The 27,236-nt window shown below is 44.2% G+C and overlaps 1 protein-coding gene across 8 annotated transcripts in view; it reads right to left on the bottom strand.

The window, feature by feature from the left end:
• Positions 1-1,981: 1,981 nt before the first annotated feature.
• slc4a11 (solute carrier family 4 member 11) overlaps positions 1,982-27,236 on the bottom strand; it is a 268,474-nt gene continuing 243,219 nt past the window's right edge. For all 8 annotated transcript variants that reach the window (XM_068028726.1, XM_068028720.1, XM_068028725.1 and 5 more), the window contains 5 exons: positions 19,551-19,719; positions 17,454-17,627; positions 10,037-10,232; positions 4,027-4,196; positions 1,982-2,968 (listed from right to left, as the gene is read on the bottom strand). In XM_068028726.1, the coding sequence (XP_067884827.1) occupies positions 2,905-2,968; positions 4,027-4,196; positions 10,037-10,232; positions 17,454-17,627; positions 19,551-19,719 (773 nt within the window). In that variant the 3' untranslated portion in view covers positions 1,982-2,904. The remainder of the gene's footprint in view (positions 2,969-4,026; positions 4,197-10,036; positions 10,233-17,453; positions 17,628-19,550; positions 19,720-27,236) is intronic.

The raw sequence follows: 27,236 nt of genomic DNA on the forward strand, positions 1-27,236 counted from the left end.
AATTGAAGACAGGTTGTATAAATGTGAGTTGTCTTTGTTTGAGCTTAGAAGGCTGAGGGATGATACAATGATGTGCTCAATGTAGGAAATGCAGTATTCAACCTACACATGGTGAACTCCCATGAACAGAAAATAAATAAAATGACCATATAATCTGTTTTAGGTGTTGGTTTAAAGTATTGTCTGAAAGACAGCACCTCTGACAGTATAGCATTCCCTCAGTATTGCACTGGAGTGCCAGTCTAGATTATGTGCTCAAGCGTCTGCTGTGGGACTCGAATCCACAACCATCTAACTCAGAGGCTGGAGTGCAGCCACTGAGCTGCAGGTGACACATGAAAGACAGCAATACATGGCCAACTTGAAACGTTATATGACTTGGCGGAATACTTGGAAGTGATTGCAGTGCTGCCTTGTCTTGCTTAATGGTAGAGGTCACAGAGGTGAGGCGCTATGCACGAGCTCTATTTGATATTTAATACCATTCCTACTTTGGAACCCAACATCTACTGTTCAGTTTGACCTGTATTCTGGTCATTATTGTAGTCACTTTGTAATAATTTTTTACTTGCATATTGTCAGTTAAATACTAGAGAGCTCCTTGTTGAGACTAAGCATCCTGTGGCAATTATACTCCGGGATCTCCTTATGTTACCATGTCGTATCTTTGGATAGAAGGTTCCAGAGCCCGAAATAAAAATGACCAGGCCCATCTGAGTATCTATTCAGATATATCTCTATTGGTTAGTTAAACTTTTTTTTTTTAAAAAGGAACAAATCTTGTGTTCAAAATTCTATTCCTGTCCTCTCACTGTCCCCATTTTGGATTTCATCGGAGCAAAGCCTCATGTCATATTACTAGCCATCGACATGAAACAGCTGCTTCCTTGGAGCCTCATATACTCAGCCTGATGAGTGGAGAAAAGGCCCTTTATAATATTTTAGAGAATTAGAAAATAGTTTAGTAGAGACCAACATGCAAGATTATTTTCTGAAGCTATTAGCTAGGGCCAGAGGGTGAGGAAGAGCAAACTGTGGTGGTTCAGCCAACACTTTTGGGACCCAGTTTCAAATCTAGTATAGACCACCTCCGTCAAGTGTTCTTGATAGAAGGGTCTAAGTGCAAGAATGCCTGGACGATGTCAAAACAGATTCCCATAGGCAGGCAATAAAACTGCCACTAAAAATAAATCTATGTAAAATAAATCTTGTGGTCTGATTCAAGTGGTAGTACCTGCGTCAGAAGCCAATGGATTGAAGCACACCATCAAGGCTGGCTCACCAGAGCTATACTGAGGGTGTGCTGCATTGTCAGAAATGACAAAATCTAATGGCATTATTCAAAGAGTAGGCATTCTCAATGTTTTAACCAACATTTGTCTCTCAATCAGTACCACAAAAAAAAAATTAAGTAGGTCATGCATCTCATTGATGTGCTGTGTGCAACATAAACAGCCACTGCCCTCTGTTGTTATCAACTGATCATGAAGCCCGAGGTAATCTTCTGGAGAATTGTGTTGGGGCTACATGAACACAAGACTTTCAATCAGAGGACATTCCATTTTCAGGGTATGATTCACCAATCTCGATCAAATTAACTTATTGACCAGGCTTCCTGCTGCCAACTGCTGTGCAATGACCCCTTTATTGAAGTCCATCTACATGGACATCAGGTGAGCAACAGGGTCAGGCTCAGCTGTGATGCCAAATATCACATGAATGATGAAAGGGAGTTTTAATCTGTGTCTGCATCACACTGTAGCTGACTTGGGGGGTTTGAGACGGGTCAGTCATGCAGGATGTTATTCTGCAACTAACTCAAGTTAGTGCTGACCTGTGAGTTCTTGACACAGATACTAGGTGTCAAAGATGGAAGAGTCCTCCACTTCCCATCATTGCTTGTCAAATCACATGATGTCAAATAGTTACCTCCCGATTAAAAAAAAACAGACAATAGGAGAACTTTAGAAAATAGCTCTGGAATTTTAGTTTTTCTTTTCATTGACAGCAATATTCCCTCAAGTATCAGATGTCAAATACATGTTACACAAGATGAAACACTTGAAATAAGTGACCATAATTTTATATTACAGTATCAGACAGGCTTTGAATCATAACTGATACAGGAGCAAACCATTTACATTACAATCCATTTATATTACAACTCTATCAAAGTAGAGGGTGCACCATGAAACTTGCACACACACACACATAGTGGGGGTGGGAGAAGAACCAGCGACATCATCATGTTCTGCTTTGTGGCTTCCCCATCAGGAGGACAACATCAGGAATTGAAGAAGCTCGTTAAAGGAGGGGAATGGGGAAATTTGAATCTTCTGTATCAGACTATGTATGATGGGGATGTGGGTAGATACACATCATAATGAGCATCTAAACAATAGTAATATTCCACAACTCCATTACACTGCAGATAGTGTGGAGGATCTCGATACGTATGCTCGGCTTCAGAAATCCAACCCATTCAGTTGTCCTAACATTACAAAGCCAAGATATTGTATCCTGCAATTCCTTGTAATGGAAAAGGTCTGGGGTAGCAAGAAAAGGGAAGGGGTTGGGTTGGGTGGAGGGGCTGGAGCAATACTCGCCAGCCAAAGGACAAAATACTTTTATGGTCTGTCTCCCCCTACCACAGATACATTCTCCACTGTGCAAACTTTTCCAAAGAAAGAGACATTTCAAGTTAGGTGCAAAAGCATAATGAGACATGAACACAGGGTACTGCCCCTTTTTTTTGTAGTAAATGGATAAGACAGCAGTCCCTGGGTTCGTTCTTCATCTGGCAGCCAGTTGCTTCAGTTGGTCCTCGATGCACAGAAACCTTCCTCCCGACACATCCCGTGATCCAGAGTGCATGAGGTACACCTGCCTGATCTAGGGGGTCCTTTAATCTTCCGCATCCATCGCGTCCAAATACTTGGCTTCAATTATCCTCGGAAGCAGGTAGTATCTGTGTACAAGGCAAGAATACAAAAATGAAAACCAGAAGACTGAAAACATTTCATCAAGGGGGTTCCCCCGCCACCAACTGTCTTGCATCAAGCCACACTTTCAAAGATGCTGAATAACGCCTTCCAATTCTCCATTATCCTGTTACTCTCATCTTTTGCCAATTAGAGGCCTGAAACATCTCCAAGGTGGAGAATGGAAAACGGTCAGACCAGTGTTCCATTCCAGTAGGGTCCTTTTGCTTGTTAGACGGAAGCCAGAATAAGCCTCGTCACTCTCAACAGAGGAATAAAAGGAGGAAGAATCCTGCATCCCAGCTTGGCAAGCGTCCCACAGCCAACTCGGAGGCCCTCCAGTGACATACAGAGCAGCAATGCTGCCGAGAGGCACAGAGGAATCGAAAGTGCAGCAAAGGTGACTTGCAGCCTGTTAGTGAGTGTTAAATCTCTCCATGGTCTCTCCAACATCCTCCAGCCCTACAACCAGCCCAGATCTCTGTGCAGCTCCAATTCTGGCCTCTTGTGCATCCCCAGTTTCCTTCGCTTCACTGCTATGTTGCCAGCTGCCAAGGCCCTAAGCTCTGGAATTCCCTTCCTAAACATCTCTCATCCTTTAAGATGCTCCTTAAAACCTTCCTCCTTTAAAAGACAATCCTTAAAACCGACCTCTGACCAAACTTGCGGTCATCTGCCCCAATATCACCTTACGTGGCTCAGTGTCAAATTTTGTTTGATGACACTCCTGTAAAGCACCTTGGGGCATTTTGCTACATTATAGGTACTATATAAATGAAAATTATTGGAATTATGTATATTTTTATAACCAGCTGAACCCCTTGATTAGATTCCAGCCTGTCACTCACTCCCAGGTATCCATTATTCAATATCTAAACAACCCGTACCCCTTGATTAGACTCTGGTTCCATCTCACACATCGACATCCATTTTTTTCAAGTTAAATCAAACTCTTTCAAACATCAGCACTGCAATTTACCCACAATCCCAGATGGGAAAGAAGTTGTAGAAGGACTACCCCACAGAGTAGGAGTCAATAACAAACCTGATGGGGATCATGGCAAGCATGATGGGCGGAAAGACCATCTTCAAGTACGGCAGCGGGGCCATTCCAAAGCCACAGAGTATGACGACCTCGATCACTTGAAGACCAGTGAAGTAATGAATCTTCCTCTGTGGAACTCTCCTGACGTAGTGAGTGGGGGGATAGGATGTCTACATCAGAACAAAAAAAAAATAATAATTACAACAAAAGCAGTTTCCATTGCAAATTAGACTGAAGGAGGGGGACAGAAAGATCGGTTTTTAAAGTTTGGTAAAAACTTTGATTCCTGGGAATATAAAGGAACAGATGCTATTTAGCCTCTCAATTCAGAGTGAGCAATTTGGATCAACATGTCAATGCGATCACGCAATCGGAGGCATTCGCCATGATTGGGATTATTTGTCCACAGAAGAGTGGCAGGCAAAAACTCAGTAAAAATGGACAATCGGTGCAAGTGTGAAAACTCTGCCTATCTGTATACTGAAGGACATGTATCTAAAGAAATGGGAATCTATGGTACAACCCACCACGGCCAGGTTGACTGCCTACAATGGTTCTCCAATCAAGTGCATTGGAATGATACCATTGCAGTGCAGCTACGGGAGCTGCGAATGGCTACCACAAATATTTTATATTTAGACACAACTGGACCAGCTGCTGCAGAACTTCCAGTATGCTGAGCTCTACAAATTGTCATAATACATGAAGTCAGTATCATACCAAAGATGGTAGAAAATATCCAGGTCAAGTGTATCAGGTCAGTCCATGTAAAGGATGACACAAAGGCTGGAAAGTCTTGACATGAAGAGTGACCGGGGATGTCTCCTTGGGCTTCAGTTTGTTGCTGCAATTACCCAGAAGGATCATTTTGCAATTTGCCCACAATCCCAGATAAAAGGACTACCCCAGAATAGGAGTCAATAACAAACTGATGGGGACCATGGCAAGCACGATGGTGATGTTGCCAGACATCATTTTTCTAAGCTTTCCAAACAAGGGAAGATGAAGGCATCAGATGACAGGCAAGCAGGACCAGATTTAGCTTGATCGCGAGTAAGACAGAAGGTCAGGGCCCTCAATATTGTCAGGAACTTGATATCCTGAAGTGGCTGCGAGGAAATACGACCAGCCCAGATCATACGAGGTCCAGACACCCAATGGTGCAATTCTCAAACGGGACCAAAGCCAATTCGGAGATGCATGACAACACTATGGCATCGCGGACACATTCAAAGAAAAAGTCTGAAGATGAACGTACAGAGGCTACGAGCACAGAGGAAGAACATGCCAGAGTTCCCAGTCACCAGAGTCTCAGAGGAGTTGTCAAGATGAGTTTAGTTCTGAGAAAAGGTTTACGATGACAAGATTGGGACGAATAAGCAAACCTCCTTTACATTTGAGAGAATATTAAACTTACTAACTTGCAAATAACGTTTTATTTTAATCATGTAAAGTTAGTCTGAACCGCATTATATACATATCATCATCTTTGGGGAAACAGGGGGATGTTGTGGGACAACCTTTAGAACTATATGTGAAGGTCAATGGAGGAAGTGATATCACATCACATCACCAGGGAATTGTGGGTGGAGCCCGACAGAATGAGGTGTTTAGATGTGGCTTGTGCAGTAACTGTTTACAGTTAAGTTACAATAAAACCTACGTTTTAATTGGATATTACTTGGAATCCTGTGAATTTTATTCACACAGCAAACGGACAATATTACATGGCCTACTCACACTCCTATTTTTAATGTTATAAATGGAGGCTTTCCAGCACCCAGAAACACTTGGGTTGTTAAAATTGTAGAGCCGCTCTTGCTGGTGCCTTGCCCCTTCTGTTGCTCTTTGAACTCAGAGCATGGAATTTATTGACAAGCAGCCCTGAGACAATGGGGCTCACCCAGTCACTGAACTTTCAGCTGCACCTCAGTGATGGGACATCACAGGTAGCTCGGCTTTGCAGACACCCGCACAAAACGATGGCCTGTGTGTTGACTACTGGACAATGCAAAAGGAGTACCCTCCAGTAGTGTCCCTTGCCATCAGAAGCGCCTGCAATGCCGATTAGAACACACTTTACAGGCAAGAGCACAATCAATCCCTCTATGTCCAGGAGAGCATCTGAAATCCCAGCATCGGTAAACACACATGGGGGGGGAAGGAGATTATAACCCGACTAATTATAAGAGATTTTTATTGCTTAGAGAGAAAATATGATAACAAAAAGTCAACAAATTTGTGCGTTTGTAGAACTAAATTTTTAATGCCTGACATTTGACTTCCTAAAGCCATAAAACTCTTCCATAAATGTTACTTGTTTATTTATAATATTTAAAGCTAACTAACAGACATCCATTTCCCCTTCAGTGAATCCTAATCAATTGCTGCTGGTATATGTTTGTGCATCAGGGAGAATGCAGGATGTTATGACTGCAATGTCCGTCTCACCAGGCATGTACAGCAGAAGCTTCAAGGACCTTATGATTTCACTGATGCTTGTGGAAATGCAGCAACCTCATTATCACAGGGAGATTAGGGGTGCTGCGTTCATGTACAGTGTCAAGGCAACATATTCAAAGTTTCAAATTCTTTAAAAAAAAAGGGACACTGACAATACATCATCTTGCCAGGCGTGCTCGTTTTAGTATTGATGTCACATGGAATCTGACGTTTTGTTCTGTTTGATGGTGGGCCCCCATCTTTGGTGACAGACTATTCTTTGGCTTCCTTATCTCGAGAGACAATGGATACACGCCTGGAGGTGGTCAGTGGTTTGTGAAGCAGCGCCTGGAGTGGCTATAAAGGCCAATTCTAGAGTGACAGGCTCTTCCACAGGTGCTGCAGAGAAATTTGTTTGTCGGGGCTGTTGCACAGTTGGCTCTCCCCTTGCGCCTCGGTCTTTTTTCCTGCCAACTACTAAGTGCCTTCGACTCGCCACATTTTAGCCCCGTCTTTATGGCTGCCCGACAGCTCTGGCGAACGCTGGCAACTGACTCCCACGACTTGTGATCAATGTCACAGGAATTCATGTCGCGTTTGCAGACGTCTTTAAAGCGGAGACATGGACGGCCGGTGGGTCTGATACCAGTGGCGAGCTCGCTGTACAATGTGTCTTTGGGGATCCTGCCATCTTCCATGCGGCTCACATGGCCAAGCCATCTCAAGCGCCGCTGACTCAGTAGTATGTACAAGCTGGGGATGTTGGCCGCCTCGAGGACTTCTGCGTTGGAGATACGGTCCTGCCACCTGTTATTAATATTTTATTAATAAAATATTAATACGGGACTATTATTAATACTAAAACTAGTAATGATTTTTTTTTCATTCATAGGCTAGGCCAGCATTTATTGCCCATCCCCAACTGCACTCGAGAAGGTGGTGTTGAGCTGCAGTCTTTGGGGTGTAGGCACACCAGCAGTGCTGTTAGGAAAGGAGTTCCAGGATTTTGACCCAGCGACAGTGAAGGAACAGTGATAATAGTTCCAAGTCAGGATGGTGTGTGACTTTGAGAGGAACGTGCAGGTGGTGGTGGTCCCATGGATTTGCTGCCCTTATCCATCTAGTTGGTAGAGGTTGCAGGTTCGGAAGGTGCTGTCTAAGGAGCCTTGGTGCATTGCTGCAATGCATCTTGTAGATGGTACACACTGCTGCCACTGTGCGCTGGTGATGGAGGGAGTGAATGTTTGTGCATGGGGTACCAATCAAGCGGGCTGCTTTGTCCTGGATGGTGTCGAGCTTCTTGGGAGTGTTTTTGGAGCTGCACCCATCCAGGCAAGTGGAGAGTATTCCATCACACTCCTGACTTGTGCCTTGTAGATGGTGGACAGGCTTTGGAGAGTCAGGAGGTGAGTTACTCGCCACAGGATTCCTAGCTTCTGACCTGCTCTTGCAGCCACGTTATTTATTTGGCTACTCCAGTTCAATTTCTGGTCAATGGTAGCCCTAGGATGTTGATAGCGATCGTAATGCATTGAATGTCAAGGGGAGATGATTAGATTCTGTCTTGTTGGAGATGGTCATTGCCTGGCACTTGTGTGGCGCGAATGTTACTTGCTACCCATCAGCCCAAGCCTCGATATTGTCCAGGACTTGCTGCATTTCTACACAGACTGCTTCAGTATCTGAGGAGTCACGAATGGAGCTGAACATTGTGCAATCATCAGCGAACATCCCCACTTCTGACCTTATGAATAAAGGAACGTCATTGATGAAGCAGCTGAAGATGGTTGGGCCCAGGACACTACCCTGAGGAACTCCTGCGGTGATGTCCTGGAGCTGAGATAATTGACCTCCAACAACCACAACAATTTTCCTTTGCGCTGGGTATGACTCCAACCAGCGATGATTGACTTTAGTTTTTCTAGGGCTCCTTGATGCCATACCCGGTCAAATGCTGCTTTGATGTCAAGGGCAGTCACTCTCACCTCACCTCTTGAGTTCAGCTCTTTTGTCCATATTTGAACCAAGGCTATAATGAGTTCAGGAGCTGAGTGGCCCGAATAGAAATCAAACTGAGCGTCACTGAGCAGGTTGTTGCTAAGCAAGTGCCGCTTGATGGAAGGAGTCATCGACAGTACTATCACTTTACTGATGATTGAGAGTAGGCTGATTGGGCGGTAATTGGCCGGATTGGACTTGTACTGCTTTTTGTGTAGAGGACATACCTGGGCAATTTTCCACATTGCAGTGTAGATGTCAGTGTTGTAGCTGTAATGGAACAGCTTGGCTAGGCGCACAGCAAGTTCTGGAGCACAGGTCTTCAGTACTATTGCCGGAATATTGTCAGGCCCCATAGCCTTTGCAGTATCCAGTGCCTTCAGTCGTTTCTGATATCAAAAGTGAATCGAATTGGCTGAAGTCTGGCATTTTTGATGCTGGGGACTTCAGGAGGAGGCCGAGATGGATCATCAACTCGGCACTTCTGGCTGAAGATTGTTGCAAATGCTTCAGCCTCATCTTTTGCACTGATGTTCTGGGCTCCCCCATCATTGAGGATGGGGATATTTGTGGAGCCACCTCCTCCATTTAGTTGTTTAATTGTCCACCACCATTCACGGCTGGATGTGGCAGCTTAGATCTGATCCATTGGTTATGGGATCGTTTAGCTCTGTCTATCGCCTGCTGCTTACGCAGTTTGGCACGCAAGTAGTCTTAGGTTGTAGCTTCACCAGGTTGACACCTCATTTTGAGGTATGCCTGCTGCTGCTCCCGACATGCCCTCCTGTATTCTTAATCGAACCAGGATTGAGGTAATGGTAGAGTGGGGGATATGCCGGGCCATGAGGTTACAGATTGTGGTTGAGTACAATTCTGCTGCTGATGGCCCACAGCGCCTCATGGATGCCCAGTTTTGCATTGCTAGATTTGTTCAAAATCTATCCCATTTAGCACAGTGATAGTGCCACTCAACACGATGTAGGGTATCCTCAGTGTGAAGACGGGACTTCGTCTCCACAAGGACTGTGCGGTGGTCACTCCTACCAATACTATCATGAACAGATGCATCTGCGACAGGCAGATTGGTGAGGACGAGGTCAAGTATGTTTTTCCCTCTTGTTGGTTCCCTCACCACTTGTCGCATACCCAGTCTAGCTATGTCCTTTAGGACTCGGCCAGCTTGGTCAGTAGTGGTGCTACCGAGCCACTCTTGGTAATTTCCTTCCCTAAAGACATTAGGTGGGTTTTTACAACAATCAACAATGGTTTCATGGCCATCATTAGACTAGCTTTTTAATTCCAGATTTATTAATTGAATTCAAATTCCACCTTCTGCTGTGGTGGGATTCGAATCAATGTCCCCAGGGAAATACCCTGGGTCTCTGTTACTAGTCCAGTGACATACCGCTACACCATCGTGTTCCTTATTTAGCACCTTTAACTTGAGACAAACATGTCTAGTTACTTTGCAGAGATTAAATGGAAAAAGCTTAGCAGATCAGAGGACGTACCTTCTCATTTTAAACGTTAAGTGCGTTGCGTCACTGTGTGCAGGCTTTTCTATATTTACCTGCTCTTTAAACAGAAGGGCCAATCTCTCAAAAAACTGGCATCCATCAATGGAGGTCACAGAAACGTAGAGAAACAACCCATACAGGACAGGTTTTGGAATCCACTGTAGAGGAATGGGCAACATTAGAAGCGAAATCCCCACCAATATGTGCGCCACAAGTGCTGACACACGCGTCTCCCTCACTCTAACAATCCTGAGAAAGAGAGAGGGAGGAAAGGAAAAAAAACAAATATATCACTCTCTATTCAGAAACAGACAATATTTCTTACATACTGAACATCACAGACCACAATTCAAACACATGAATAAACTCTCCTGCAATTTAGTCTAACTGCATTGCTTGGTCTAACTGGACAGAGGTTCGTTCCCTCTTCAGGATGTTCTGACAATGTGAATGGTTTACCTGAAAAGCTGGTTAAAAGGAGGAGTTTGTAATGAGAGCACTGTTAAACCCATCAGTGACTCTTTGAAAATAGAAGACATAGGAAGGACTTGAAAGACATTTCACAGAATCATACAGCACAGAAGGGAGGCCATTCAGCCCATCATGTCTATGCCAGTTCTTTGGAAGAGCTATCCAATTAGTCCCAAACCCCTTCTCCACGGCCATGCAAACTTTTCTTTCAAACCCTTTAGAAAGTTATTAAATCTGCTTTCACAACCCTTTCAGCCAGTGCATTTCAGATCATAAACAACTCACTGCGTTAAAATGTTTCATTTCCCCTGCAATTCTTTTGGCAACTAGCTGAAGTTTCAGAGTATATTTATAGAATTCTACAGCACAAGAGGCAGCAATTCAGTCCATTGTACCTGCACTGGCTCTCTGAAAAAGTTTCTAATTAGCTCCATTTACTTGCTATAGTACCTCATCACAGACCTCAAACACCCAAAAGTGCTTTGAGTAGAATGCACCAGATGTGAAGTGCAGAATTTACAGGGGCAAACGCATCTGCTGTTCTGTGCACAAGATCCTACAAGCAGCAACCAAATAAGGAAGATTTGATGAGCCTTTTCCCATTATTCATGTTATATGGATAACCCAATGGCTACAAGAGCAGGTCAGAGGCTGAGGATTCTGCAGCAGCTAACTCATCTCCTGACTCCCCAAAGCCTGTCCACCATCTACAAGGCACAAGTCAGGAGTGTGATGGAATACTCTCCACTTGCCTGGATGGGTCCAGCTTCAACAACACTCAAGAAGCTCAACACCAAGGCTCCTTCGACAGTACCTTCCAAACCTGTGACCTCTACCTACTAAGGAGGACAAGGGCAACTGGCACTTGGGAACACCACCATCTGCAAGTTCCCCTCCAAATCACACACCATCCTGAGTTGGAAATGCATCGCCATTCCTTCACTGTCAATGGATCAAAACCTTGGAACTTCCTCCCTGCCACCTACACCATGTGGACTGTGGAGGTTCTACATCACCTTCTCAAGAGTAATTAGGAATGGGCAATAAATACTGGCCTTGCCAGTGCTGCCCACATCCTGTGAAAGAATAAAAAAAAAGCTAAACCTGGCCTCGAGATGGCACAAACACAGGATTCCTCATTTCCTGTCTGTAAAAAGAGGTGGTCATGCCAGCATGGACTCAATGGGCTGAATAGCCTCCTTCTGTGTTATAAATGACGCAATGACTCCGACTCATTTTGTACCGTGTCAGATCCAGGTGGAGGTACCTCAAGCTATTCCCAGGAGTCTAACGCCCTCAGCTCCTGTGGTTCCCATTTAAGTTTCTATTGCTTTCAATCTAATAAAAATCAGGATGTGTTTAGCCTAAGCATCCCTGTGAAATCTTCTTTTAGAACTATTTGCTCATGTGAAGGGTAAAGTCTGGTTGGGCCCCAATAGCTGGTGTGTGTGTTGTAACTTGTATGTTTGATGTCTGGTGTGCCAAACAAATATTAAATCACAATGGGACATCTGGAGAAAACCAGAAAGGAAAATTCTAAACTATAAAGGGTACCAGGTTTTTTTGGTTCTATCCGAGTGAGAGAACTAGCCAGCCTAAAACATGGAGAAGCAGCAGCTTTTTTTTTTAAACAAATACTCCTCTAGGTTATACTTGGTTTTCTACAGGTCTTACTGTGTCCACACTCGTTTCAATATACATAGTCCTATTATGCATTGGGATAACTACAACCAGCATGTATAATCTTGATTAGATTACATTCTGTGTTGAAGAATGTTATTGTCCCGAGTTCACTTTCCTCAGTACAAATGATCTAATCTCACTGTGCAATGAGGCCTGTCGGATAAACCACTGAATAACCATCCAGCTGAAAATTTCCACTTAAATAAATCCACAGATCCCTCGTCAATGGCATGTCACTTGGCCCATTGCTTCTACCTAAGAAAATGATTGCAGGTGAGGTGGTCACTCAACACCTTTTAGTTCATCCATCCAAATAGAACTAGACTCTGAAGTCCTCCAGATTCTATCCAGAAGTCTGTTCCACATCTTGGTCTTTTTTTTTAAATGGTGGACAGAAAGCGAGGGTAAAAAGGACCAATTTTGGGACCGCCCCTATAACAGAGCACTGCCATATTGGTAAAGGCAATTTTGCAGGCATCTCAAGCAGCTAACCATAAACTGGCGATCTGCCCTTTGAATATGTTAATGAGGGGCCTAATGACCATCTAGCTCCACTTGTTGCTGCTGGGTTTGTTGTTCTTAGTTTTTAGGTTCTATATATAGCCTAAAGTGACAATTGGATACTGCTGGAGGGGGCAAGGGTCTACTTACCTTAAGACCCCTGGCAGCCTCGATTGGTGAGCTTCTTAATCTCCTCCTTCCCCCACTGCACCAGAGTGCGAACTGAAAATCTGACCTTTGATTCTCCAGCGAGCTGCCAAGGGTCAGCAGTTCACTGGACATTAAAATGCTGCCCAAGGGCCAATACTGACTAGGCCTCAGGCCTATCTTAGAGTGCAGGGATTGTTCCATGCATCCGATTGGCAGTGCTAATGGATTTTGCTGTCGTCCCACCACCCCACCCAACCTCAATTCTTGTAGCTTTCAAACATAGACTTTGAAGGAAGAACAGGCCCTATTTTTCTTTTTTCTGCAGCTCTGAAGGCTGGATTTTGTACAGGAAGCAGGGCTCCCAGCGTGGGCCGAAGAGGTGGGGTGAACCCTGCTGCTGCCATTATTAAGCAATCTCATAGTTCTAATTTCGGATTGATCTGCAATAAAATTTACAGAACCAACATGAACATTTTCCAAAACAGCGGTCCCACAAAATTCAAATGAGCCAATAAAGGATTGTAAGCACAAATAGAGCCTAGCTTATCTGTGAAGGCTTGATTTCCAGGACCCAGCAGCCACGTCACCTTAGGTTGAACACCACTGATAAATGGTACTATATAACTGCAAGTCGTTAACGTAGTAAAACGTCACAAGGCACTTCACAGGAGCATTATCAAACAAAATTTGACACCGGGCCACCAGAGGAGATATTGGGACTGGTGACCAAAGCTTGGTCAAAGAGGTAGGTTTAAGGATCGCTTTGAGGGGGGTGGGGAAAAAGAGAGGTGGGGGGGGGGGGGGGAGGGTGGAGAGAGCTTAGGTGTCTTGGCAACTGAAGACATGGCCACCAATGGTGGAGTATTGAAAATCAGGATTGGAGGAGAGCAGAGATCTCGAAGGGGTGTGGGCTCGAGAAGGTTAGAGATAGGGAGGGGCAAGACCGTGGAGGGATTTAAAAACAAGCATGAGAATTTTAAAATAGAGGTCTTGCTTAACCAGGAACCAATGTAGGTAAGTGAGCACAGGGGTAATGGGGGAATGGAACTTGGTACGAGCTCAGAGAGGGCAGCAGAGTCTTGGATGAGCTCAAGTTTACAGAGGGTGAAAAGGTGGGTAGGTGGTAAGGACAGCATTGGAATAGTGGAGATTCGAGATAACAAAGTCATGGATGAGGGTTTCTGCAGCAGATGAGCTGATGCAGAGGCCGGGATAGGCAATGTTATGCAGGTGGAAGAAGGTGGTCTTGGTGATGTAGGGGATATGGTCGGACACTCAGCTCAGGATCAAATAGGACACCAAGGTTGTGAAGTGTCTGGTTCAGCCTGGGAGTGGTCAGGAGGTATGGAATCGGCAGTTCGGGATTTTGAATTGGGGACTGAAGACGATGACTTTGGTCTTCCCATTATTTAGTTCAAGGAAAATTCTGCTCATCGAATACTGGATTTCATACAACCAGTATAACACTATGCCTTCGCTGCTGGAAGCATTAGGGATATATAGTGCTCAACTGCACTTTTGTAGAAATTATGTCAGGTACTATATAACAGTCACTGCGAGTCAGAAAGTAATTCATTTTGTGAACTGCTTTCAGGCATATAACTGCAAACAACACAAGTAAAGATCATTTAATTCCCTTTCAAAATCTATCAGTACGATCTTACATCTCTGGGCGCTACTTTGTTGTGAACCTTATATCCTTGGGGCTCAGTATTCGCATTAATTTAAATAAATCTCAAAAGTTGTGATACTAAAAAAAAAAATCTGTAAAGATGCTGCAATTTATGATTCATCTACCAGCGAGGCAACAGGGCTGCAAAGCAGCTCCTTCTAAAAACACAGATCAATGAAATTTAAAGCAGATGAGAACTGAACCAAATCAGAGCTAAATTCTCTTGGCCTCCACGGCACATTGCCAGGGCTTAGAGGCCACTTGTGTTGGAGGTCTTTGACCTGGAGCACAGAAGATCAATTTTCTTTTACGTGAAATGGAGAAATAATACTGTTTAGTCTACTAATATTCGTCACTGCCCTCTGAGGAGATTGGCCGGGAGTGATCCTTAAAGGGAAAAAAAAAGTTAGGCTGAGCAGACTCCCTTTAGTAGCTGAACCCATCCAAGAATATGACTCGCAGCAGTTTAACGATCCAAAGTTTTACCTACACCATGACATGATCATTCAACCATCATGTGTGGTGCAAGCATGGTGGACCAGCCCATCATTTTAACATATTCATAGATGAGATGTTGAACCAAGACCCCATCTGCCCTCTCAAGCGGACATCAAAGATCCCCGGCACCATTCAAGGAGGAGCTGGGACGTTCTCCCCAGTGTCCTGACAACTATTCTCCCCTAAAACAGATAATCTAGTCATTTATTTCACTGCTGTTTGTGGGAGTCTAGCTGCTTCAGTGACAGCAATCAATCTTCATCACCAGTCGTCAAATGAAATTCGGTTTGTCCTCGTGCCTCTGAAGGATCTCGTCTTTTTTTCCCTGCGCTAAGGGCAATTTTAAATGCAAATTCTTGCTCTATAAAAAGGTCAAACATATTGAACTTCTACACTATCAACTTATCGTGTCAAGACATCCCACAGCATATTGCTTCATAGTCAACATCCCGGAACTTTCTACCCGACAGCGCTGTGTGCGTACTGCCGCAGTTCAAGAAGGCAGCTCACCACCACCTTCTCCAGGGCAATTAGGGATGGGCAATAAAGGTTGGCCTTGCCAGCAACGACTACATCCAGAGAATGAATAAAACCAAAAAGAAATTTATAACAAATGAATTACTTCCAAATTGCAGTATCTGTCATTTTGTGGGTAAACACAGCAGATTACTTGCACAAGATCCCACAAACATGTGAAATGAATAAGTGAATGGTCAGATAATCTGTTCTTCGTGGCGATGCTTCATGTAGGAATGTTGGCCAAGACTCTGGAGGAACTTCCACTCTGACCAGTATGATGTGTTTTAATATTTTCTTGAGGACACATTTTCCTCAACAACTGAAACCATTTCTTTCTGTTGACAATTTTGCCTCTGACATTTTTAAGCTCGTGATTATTTATTAAGTTCAGTTTTTGGCCAAGCAGAATGTAGTTAGATTTTTCAACATAGTATGATGGCACAAATAGTATTGTTACGCCAGTTTTAACAGAATATCAATTTTCTCCAGGCAGTTCATTGGAAAATACTCAAGTCAACTTAAAAACCTGTTCCCCAGCCGAATCTGCCCACCAGACACTAATGGACCAACAATGCATTTTTTAAAACATTTTCTATTCATTTTCAGGACGTGGGCATCACTAGCAAGGCTGTCGTTTGTTGCCCACCCCTAGTTTCCCTTGAGGTGGTGCTGGTGAGCTACCTTCTTGAGCCCCTATAGTCCATGTGGAGGTACTCCCACAATGCTGTTAGGGATGGAATTCCAGGTTTTTGACCCGCGACAATGGAAGAATGGCGATATACATCAAATTTGGGATGGCGTGTGGCTTGGAGGAGATCTTGCCGGTGGTGGTGTTCCCACGCGCCTGCTGCCCTTGTTCAAGACCTTAGAGGTTGAGGCTTTGGAAGGTGTTGTCGAAGGAGGCTTGACTAGTTGCTGCAGTGCATCTTGTTCATGGTACACACTGCTGCCACTGTGTTGGTGGTACAGTGAGTGCCAAGCAGGCTGCGATGCCCGAACAGTGAATTTTGATTGCTGATGCAGCTGCACTCATCCAGGCTATACAGACCAGAAAGATCCCAGGTTTATGCCCTGATCTTAGCTGATCTCTGATATGAAGATAGGGTCACTGGAATTCGTCCTAGTACATCTGGGCTGGGAAAGGTGGGACAGGGGGCCGGAGTGGGGGAGGGGAGAGGGCTTGGTCGTGGAGGAGAACAACAAAGATGCAGGACCCCGACTTCCATTCAGACACGAGGGGTGAAGATCAAGCTCAGTTGCGATGCCCCTCATGGGCCAATATCCTGCCCATAGTCCATTATTTTGCACATCATTTTGGAACTTACACAAACATGTTACGGGGAAGCAGAACGCTTTTTAAAAAAAAAAAAGTACACTTATGAATAGGAGACTTGCATTTATATAGTTTATAGTTCTTTCATGAACCCAGGGCATACTAAAGCACCTTACACCCAATGAAGTACTTTTGAAGTGTAATCACTGATTTAATGTAGGAAACACAGCAGCTAATTTATGCACAGCAAGCTCCCACAAAGAGTGTCGTAATAATAATCAGAAAACCTGTTTTATTAATGTTTGTTGAGGGATAATTATCAGATAGCAGAACATTCCTGCCCTTCCAGCTAGTGCTGAGAGATCTCTTAGATCCACCTGAGGGGGCAGTTGGGGCCTTAGTTTAACATCTCATCTGAAGGACGGCACTTCTGACCATGCAGCACTCCCTCAGTACTGCACTGGAGCATCAGGGTAGATTTTCTGCTGAAATTTCTAGATAAAAACACAAAGCTGCAACTCCTACGATAGGTGGGTCCAAGTGTTTGTGTCCAAGCACATATGATGGCAAATCCAAATTTTATGGTTTAAACGTTTACTGCTTTGCCTGGACTTATATTTTATTAGTTTACAAAACTGGGTCAAAAAACATATCACACGACATTAAATTTAAAAAATAGTCCCAAAAGCCACTGTTAACTTACGTCTCGTACAGATGACCATTCTCCACCCTCTGTTCTACGCAGGCCAATGCACGGACATGCAAGGGAGAATGAGGGAATGCAGAGTGTACCCATGGCAACCCAAAGATAGACAGTGCTATGTTGATTATGCCCACAAGAAAGATGTCCCAGTGATAGCCTGTGCCTTTTACTAGTCTGCAATGATAAAAGGAGAGGGAAAAATAAACGTTAATAGGTGGAAACTATTAATGTTTCAGAACAACAGACAAAACACTGATGAGGAAGATAATTCTCTAACCTCACTCCTCATAAGTATTTATAATGTAAGAAAATATTCCAAAGTGCTTCCCAGGGCATTATAAAGCAAAATATCACAGAGAAAGCGAGTTAGAGAGGCAGAGGGGTTTAGGAAGGGTATTCTAGAGTTCAGGGCCCAGGCAGCTGAAGGCATGGCCACCAATGATGGAGCGATTAAAATCAGGAATGCTTGAGTCCAGAATTAGAGGAGCACAGGTAGCTCAGAGGAATGTGTGGCTGGAGGAGATGAGAGAGACAACAAGGGACAAGGCCGTGGAAGGATTTGATAACAAGTGTTAGAAGTTTAAAATGGAGTCATCTCCCTGGTATCATCTTTGCAAATTTCTTCTGCACCTTCTTCATACGCTGGACATCCTTCCTGGAGTACAGCATTCCAAAACTAGGCATAATGTTCTAACTGCGGCCTTACCAAATATTTAGGAACATCGGAGGAGTAAGCCATTCGGCCCTTCGAGCCGACTCCACCATTCGATAAGATCGTGGCTGATCTGATTGTGCTCTCAACTCCACTTTCCTGTCTGCCCCACATAACCCTCGACTCCCTTGCCTATCAAAAAATCTATCTAACTCAGCCTTGAATAAATTTAAATGAACCAGCCTCCACTGTTTTCTGGGGAAGAGAATTCCTGACTAACAAATCTCAGAAAAAATTTCTCCTCATCTCTGTTTTAAAAGGGACACCTCTTATTTTTAAATGGTGTCCTCTAGTTCTAGTCTCCCCCATATGAGGAAACATCTTTCCTGTATCCACCCCATCAAGTTCCCTCAGAATCTTATAAGTTCAGTAAGATCACCTCTCATTCTTCTAAACTCCAAAGGATAAAGGCCCAACCTGTTCAACCTTTCTTCATAAGAGAAGTCCTTCATTCCAGGAGTGAGTTGAGTGAACCTTCTCTGAACTGCTTCTAATGCAGTTATATCCATTTTCAAATAAGACCAAAATTTAACAGTACTCCAGATGTGGTCGCACCAAGGTCCTGTACAGCTGCAGTCAAACTTTCCTACTCTTAAATTCCATTCCCCTTTCAAAAAATGCCAACATTCCATGTGCCTTCTTAATCACTTGCTGTACCTGCATACTAACCTTTTGGTGATTTGAATAGCACATGGAAGGTGCACATGGATTTTCAGAAAAACAAATACAAAATCTGCAACTGGAGAAATTATTTAAGTAAGATGACAAAGAGATGAGTTTTAAGGAGGATTTTGAAAGCGATGCATCAAGATGCAGGACTTTTTAAATTCATTTGTGGGATGTGGGCATTGTGGTCTAGGCCAGCATTTGTTGCCCATCCTTAAGTGCCCTTGAACTGGGTGGCTTGCTAGGCCATTTCAGAGGGCATTTTAAGAGTCAAACACATTGCTGTGGCTCTGGAATCACATGTAGGCCAGACCAGGTAAGGATGGCCGATTTCCTTTTGGGTTTTTACAACAAATCGACAATAGTTTCATGGTCATCATTAGACTAGTTTTTTAATTCCAGATTTAAGAATTGAATTCAAATTTCACCATCTGCTGTGGTGGGATTCAACCCCATGTCCCCAGAGCATTAGCTTGGGCTCTGGATTACTAGTCCAGTGACATTACCTCTATGCCACTGCCTCCCCTAAGAGAATGTTTCACAGCACAGGCCCCAACATTTGAAAGCCTGGACCACTGATGGAGGGGCAGAGGTAATGCATCGAAGGCTAGAGGCAGAAGAGTGAAGGTTGCGAACTGGGAAGCAAGGCTGGAGGAGAGCGTACCAAGTGCATGAGACCACCTAAAGTAGAAAAGCTCCCATTACTTTTGATACCTTACCTGTTCTGAGGGGCATTTGTTAATGACATCACGATGTTCTGTTCCAAGTAGAAGAGCATCGAGAGAAGGAAGCCCAAACCCATTGCACCGAATATTGCTCCAATCGAGAGGAGGTGAAATGGGGCTAGGTTAAATAAACCCTTATCAGGATTATAACTAAATGAAGCAACTGGAAAATAGAAGTAAACCTAAAGTTAGGAATGGAACATGCCAGCATTAAAACAATTAAGTGATCAATAAACTTCTTGATTTGCAACTAGTGAGATCATAATCCCCAAATTATTGCCTTGTGTTAATTCCCAATATTTAAACACCTGGTCACATTGTAAAAGGAGCTGTACATAATCTATTTAAGACCTGAGAGAATTTGTTGTCAGAATTCCTTAAAGAAACAACACAAAGCACTTAAAAAGCCTGTACACTTGTGCACTCCAACCCTGCTGGATCCTTCTTCCTGTTAGGTGCAATCATACGGCAATCTGAGCCAGTCACATGCTCTGTATTACAAAAAATAGAAAACTAACGCTGGAAGAGATCGTAGTCTGCCCTTCTGTTTTTATTTGATGAGTTGCTCCTTAAGCTAAATCAACAACAACTTGCATTTATATAGCGATATAATAAAATGCCCCCAGACACTTCACAAGAGTGTTAAAATTAGACACCAAATCACGTAAAGATAGCTGATCAAAAGCTTAGTCAAAGATGTAAGTTTTAAAGGAGAGTCTTTAAAGGAGGAGAACAAAGAGATTTAGGGATGGAATACGAGAGCTCAGGACCTAGGCAGCTGAAGGGACGGCCACCAATGATGGAGTGATCAAAATCAGAGGTGCGGCAGAGGCCAGAATTAGAGGAGACCAGAGATCTGGGCTGGAGGAGATGACACAGAATTTCCTTATGGCACCCTTTGAAGCAAAGTTAGGTTACAGGTGCAACAAGCCACAGTCGTTCCATGCAGAGAATGTCAGTCTCCATGGGTGGAAACCAAGGGTTCTGTGGTTATTCGGCAAATGTCACAGCAATATTTGAAGAGTAGGGCTTTCTTCTGATGACATTTACTGATGGGTCACCTCTAAACTGAAGGTTTGTGTACCCAAACCCCACTCCAATGACATCACAGCCAGTAATGTACTGGTGGACTTGCCATCATTTGGATGGAATGTTAAATTGAGGCCCTGTCTGTCCTCTCAGGTGAGCAGATAAGATCCCATTGCATTATTTGAAGATGAGCAGGGGGGTTCTCCTAGTGTGCTGGCCAACATTTATCCAGTCATTCATCTCATTTCTGTTTACGGGGCCTTGCATTCCCCTACATTACAATAGTGACTACACTGTATTGGCTGTTGTGGCTCTGGAATCACATGTAGGCCAGACCAGGGAAGGATGACAGATTTCCTTTTGGGTTTTTACAACAAATCGACAATAGTTGCATGGTCATCATTAGACTAGGTTTTTTAATTCCAGATTTAAGAATTGAATTCAAATTTCACCATCTGCCGTGATGGGATTCAAACCCATGTCCCCAGAGCATTAGCCTGGGCTCTGGATTACTAGTCCAGTGACATTATCACTACGCCACTACCTCCCCCATTCCCCCTCACCCCCCCACCCCCACCCCCCCCCCAAGTCTCTGCTTTGTTCTCCTTTTAAGACACTCCTTTACAACTTACCTCTTTGACTAAGCTTCTGATTAGCTGTCTTTCTGTGGTTTGGCGTCTAATTTTGTTAACACTCCTGGCCATTTTGGGACATCCTGAGGTTCAGAAAGGCACTCTATAAATGCAAGTTCTTCATTTCTGGAATAATCAGTACTCTTTGAATATAGCCACAGAATGTGTTCTCGAGTCTACTCCTGTTCCCATGCATACAGACAATATCACTTACTTCTGTAAATGTTTTTCTAGCTTGCCCACTCTGCACCTCAAACTCTGGTGTGGAAAATTCCAACAATGTCCAAGGTGATTGCAAGTGAACCACTGAAGACTGCAGTAGGACCTAGCATCACGCAAACTACCATCAACACAATTTTCCACAAAGGAGATTTATGACCTCCTCTCCAATCACCCTCAACTGGGCTGTAGTTGATGCTCTTTTCTTGTTAACTCAAGATGTTCCCCAGCTTCTTGTCCACTTTCCTCATCTGTTCCTCCTTCAGTGACCATACAGATCCATGAGCTCTTCTACTGATAATTAAAACTTCACAGTCATCAACTTGCTGAATATTGAAGGGTACATGACATTTAGGAAGGACAGGAAGCTAGGAAAAGGTGGAGGGGTAGCTCTGTTAATTAATGATGGTATTTGGACAATAGAGAGGGATGACCCAAGTTCAAGAAACCAGGATGTAGAATCGGTTTAGGTAGAGATGAAAAATGATAAGAACAAGAAGTCACTTATGGGAGTGATGTACAGGCCCCCTAACAGTAACCACACGGTAGGTTGGGGTATGAAGGAAGAAATAATGGGAGATTGTCAGAAAGGTACGGCAATATCACGGGGGATTTCAATCTACATATAGACTGGAAAAATCAGATTGCGCAAAGATGGATGGCAGGTCAGAAGATTGGACAGAATATTTAAAAAAAAACAGCAAAGAATGATTAAAAGATTAATAAGGAGGAAAAATTAGAGTACGAGAGAAAGCTAGCTATAAATATAATAACAGATAGGAAGAGTTTCTATAGATATTTTAAAAAGAAAAAAATGTGTTGAAGTGTGCATTGGTCCTATAGAAAGTGAGTCTGGGGAATAAATAATGGAAAATAAGGAGATGGCAGATGAACTGAACAGGTATTTTGCATCAGTCTTCACTATTGAGGATATAAGTAACATCCCAGGAATAGCTGTAAATCAGTAAATGAAAGGGAGGATGAACTCAAGAAAATTACAATCACCAGATGCTGAGCAAATTGTTGGAACTGCGGGCTGACAAGTCCCCAGAAACTGATGGACTTCATCCTAGGTTGTTAAAAGAAGGGGCTAGCGAGATAGTTGATGCGTTGGTTTTAATTTTCCAAAATTCCGTAGATTCGGGGAAGGTTCCGTTAGATTGGAAAATAGCGAATGTAACTCCTTTATTCAAAAAGGGAGGAAGACAGAAAGCAGGAAACTACAGGCCAGTTAGCTTAACATCTGTCATAGGGAAAATGTTAGAAGCTATTATTAAAGATGTTATAGCAGGACTTAGAAAAATTCAAGGTAATCAGGTAGAGTCAACATGGTTGTGAAAGGAAAATCATGTTTAACCAATTTATTGGAGTTCTTAGAAGACGTAACATGGGCTGTAGATAAAGGGGAACCAGTAGATGTACTGTACTTAGATTTCCAGAAGGCATTTGATAAGGTGCCACATCAAAGATTATTGCAGAAAATAAAATCCCATGACGTAGGGGGTAACATATTGGCATGCATAGAAGATTGGCTAGCTAATGGAAACAGAAAGTAGGCATAAATGGGTTATTTTCTGGTTGGCAAGATGCAACGAGTGGTGTGCCACAGGGATCTGTGCTGGCCTCAACTTTTTACAATTTATATAAATGACTTAGATGAAGGGACCGAAACTTTGGTTGCTAAATTTGCTGATGACACAAAGATAGGTAGGAAAGTTACTTGTGAAGAGGACATAAGGCGGCTACAAAGGGATATAGATAGGTTAAGTGAGTGGGCAAAGATCTGGAAAATGGAGTATAATGTGGGAAAATGTGAAATTGTCCATTTTGGCAGGAAGAATAAAAAAGAAACATATTAACTAAGTGGTGAAAGACTGCAGAGCTCTGAGATGTAGAGGGAAGTGGGTGTCCTAGTGCATGAATTGCAGAAGGTTAGTATGCAAGTACAGCAAGTAATTAGGAAAGCTAATAGAATGTTATTGTTTATTGCGAGGGGAATTGAATACAAAAGTAGGGAGCTTTGCTTCAATTATATAGGGCATTGGTGAAACCACATCTGGAGTACTGTATATGGTATTGGTCTCCTTATTTAAGGATGTAAATGCGTTGGAAGGAGTTAAGAGAAGGTTTACTAGACTAATACCTGGAATGGATGGGCTGTCTTATGAGGAAAGGTTGGACAAGCTAGGCATGTATCCGCTGGAGTTTAGGAGAGTAAGAGGCAGCTTGACTGAAACATACAAGATCCTGAGGGGCCTTGACAGGATGGATGTGGAAAGGAAGTTTACTCTTGTGGGAGAATCTAGAACAAGGGGTCACTATTTAAAAATAAGGGGTCACCCATTGAAGACAAAGATGAGGAGAATTTTTTTCTCGCAGGAGGGTCGTGAGCCTTCAGAACTCTCTTCCTCAAAAGGTGGTGGAAGCAGAGTTTTGGAATATTTTTAAGGCAGAAGTAACTAGATTCTTGATAATCAAGGGGGTGAAAGGTGATCGGGGGTAGACAGGAATGTGGAGTTGAGGTCACAATCTGATCAGCCACGATTCTGTTGAATGGCAGAGCAGCCCGAGGAGCCGAGTGGCCTACTCCTGCTCCTAACACGTATGTCAGTATATACGAATGCTCGTATGTTCCTTCAGGTTGCACAACCTCTGTGCACATAATCTTGCTTCTTTCGCAGTGCACTGGTTGAATCGCTACATCTGAATTTTTTCCATACCATTTTGATATGGCAATGAAAATCTTTCAATTCATCGAAGATTGTTTTGAAGTGCCTGAGTTCAGCCAACTGTTCCCACCCCTTATCCTTGATTTCTCTTCAATATTCATCCATGGGATGTGGGTGTCGCTGGCTAGGCAAGCATTTATTGCCCATCCCTAAATGCCCTTGAGAAGGTGGTGCAGTCCATGTGAGGTAGGTACACCCACAGTGCTGTTAGGAAGGGAGTTCCAGGATTTTGACCCAGCAACAGTGAAGGAACGGCAATATAGTTACTAGTCAGGGTGATGAGACTTTGAGGGGGTGGTGTTCCCATGCATTTGCTGCCCTTGTCTTTCTAGTTGGTAGGAGGTTGCAGGTTTGGAAGGTGCTGTCTAAGGAGCCTTGGTACGTTGCTGCAGTGCATCTTGTAGATGGCACACACTGCTGCCACTGTGCGTCGGTGGTGGAGAGAGTGAATGTTTGTAGATGGGGTGCCAATCAAGCGGGCTGCTTTGTCCTGGATGGTGTCGAGCTTCTTGAGTGTTGTTGGAGCTGCACCCATCCAGGCAAGTGAAGAGTATTCCATCACACTCCTGACTTGTGTCTTGTAGATGGTGGACAGGCTTTGGGGAGTCAGAAGGTGAGTTACTCACTGCAGGATTCCTAGCCTCTGACCTGCTCTTGCAGCCATGGTATTTATATGGCTACTCCAGTTCAGTTTCTGGTCAATGGTAACCCCTAGGATGTTGATCGTAGGGGATTTAGCAATCATGCTGCCATCGAATGTCAAGGAGAGATGGTTAGATTCTCTTGTTGCAGATGTTCATTGCCAATGGTCATTGTATGAACCAAGGCTGTAATGAGCTGAGTGGCCCTGGCGGAACCAAAACGGAGTGTCACTGAGCAGGTTACTGCTAAGCAAGTGCCGCTTGATAGCACCGTCAATGTCACCTTCCATCACATTACTGATGATTGAGAGTAGATTGATGGGGCGGTAATTGGCCGGGTTGGATTTGTCCTGCTTTTTGTGTACAGGGCATACCTGGGCAGATTTTCCACATTGCAGGGTAGATGTCAGTGTTGTAGCTGTACTGGAACAGCTTGACTAGGGGCATGGTTAGTTCTGAAGCACAGGACTTCAGTACTATTGCTGGAATATTGTCAAGGCCCATAGCCTTTGCAGTATCCAGTGCCTTCAGTCGTTTCTTGATATCACGCGGAGTATTATCTGTGATGCTGGGGACTTCAGGAGAAGGACGAGATGGATCATCCACTCAGCACTTCTGGCTGAAGACTGTTACAAATGCTTCAGCCTTATCTTTCACACAGATGTGCTGGGCTCCCCCATCATTGAGGCTGGGGATATTTGTGGAGTCACCTCCTCCAGTTAGTTGTTGAATTGTCCACCACCGTTCATGGCTGGATGGGGCAGGATGCAGAACTTAGATCTGATCCATTGGTTATGGGATCACTTAGCTATGTCTATCGCATGCTGCTTACGCAGTTTGGGCTGCAAGTAGTCCTGTGTTGTAGTTTCACCAGGTTGACACCTCATTGAGTATGCTGCTCCAGGCATGCCCTCCTGCACTCTTCATTGAACCAGGGTTGGTTTCCTGGCTTGATGGTAATGGTAGAGTGGGGAATATGCCAGGCCATGAGGTTACAGATTGTGATTGAGTACAATTCTGCTGCTGCTGATGGCCCACAGTGCCTCATGGATGCCCAGTTTTGCATTGCTAGATCTGTTCAAAATCTATCCCATCGAGCACGGTGTTAGTGCCACACAACACAATGCAGGGTATTCTCAATGTGACGGCAGGACTTCGTCTCCACAAGGACTGTGCGGTGGTCACTCCTACCAATACTGTCATGGACAGATGCACCTGAGGCAGGCAGATTGGTGAGGACAAGGTCAAGCATGTTTTTCCCTCGTTGTCCACATACCCAGTCTAGCAGCTATGTCCTTTCAGACTTGGCCAGCTCAGTCAGTAGTGGTGCTACCAAGCCACTCTTGGTGATGGACATTGAAGTCCCCCATTCAGAGTACATTCTGCGCCCTTGCCACCCTCAGTGCTTCCTCCACGTTGTGATCAACATGGAGGAGTACTGACCCATCAACTGAGGGAGATGGTCATCAGCAGGAGGTTTCCTTGCCTATGTTTGACCTGATGCCATGAGACTTCATGGGGTCCAGAGTCAATGTATAGGACTCCCAGGGCAACTCTCCCCCAACTGTATACCACTGTGCCGCCACCTCTGCTGGGTCTGTCCTGCCGGTGGGACAGGACATACCCGGGCTATTGCTTGACCAGTTGTAAATTCAGGCTGTTGCTTGACTAGTCTGTGGGACAGCTCTCACAAGCCGCCAGATGTTAGTAAGGAGCACTTTGCAGGGTTGACAGGGCTGGGTTTGCCATTGTCGTTTCCAGTGCCTTGGTGGATGCCGGGTGGACCATCCAGTTTCATTCTGGGTTTTTTTATTCATTCATGGGATGTGGGCGTCGCTCGCTAGGCCAGCATTTATTGCCCATCCCTAATATCCCTCGAGAAGGTGAGTTGCCTTCTTGAACCGCTGCAGTTCATGTGAGGTAGGGACACCCATTGTGCTGTTAGGAAGGGAGTTCCAGGATTTTGACCCAGCGACAGTGAAGGAATGGTGATATAGTTCCAAGTCAGGATGGTGTGCGACTTGGAGGGGAGCTTGCAGGTGGTGGTGTTCCCATGCATTTGCTGCCCTTGTCCTTATGGTTGGGAGAGGTCACGGGTTTGGAAGGTGCTGTCCAAGGAGCCTTGGTGCGTTGACTTCGTAGCGGTTAGATACAACTGAGTGGCTTGCTAGGCCATTTCAGAAGCATTTAAGAGTCAACCACATTGCTGTAAATCTGCAGTCACATGTAGGCCAGACAAGGTAAGGACAAATTACCTCTCCTAAAGGACATTAGTGAACTACTCTCCACTTGCCTGGATGGGTGCAGTTCCAACACTCAAGAAGCTGGACACCATCCAGGACAAAGCAGCCCACTTGATTGGCACCCCATCCACATACATTCACTCCCTTCACCACCAACACACCTGGCAACAGTGTTTACCATCTACGA

The sequence above is a fragment of the Heterodontus francisci genome, chromosome 1 (assembly GCF_036365525.1).
Source record: "Heterodontus francisci isolate sHetFra1 chromosome 1, sHetFra1.hap1, whole genome shotgun sequence".
Taxonomy (NCBI): domain Eukaryota; kingdom Metazoa; phylum Chordata; class Chondrichthyes; order Heterodontiformes; family Heterodontidae; genus Heterodontus; species Heterodontus francisci.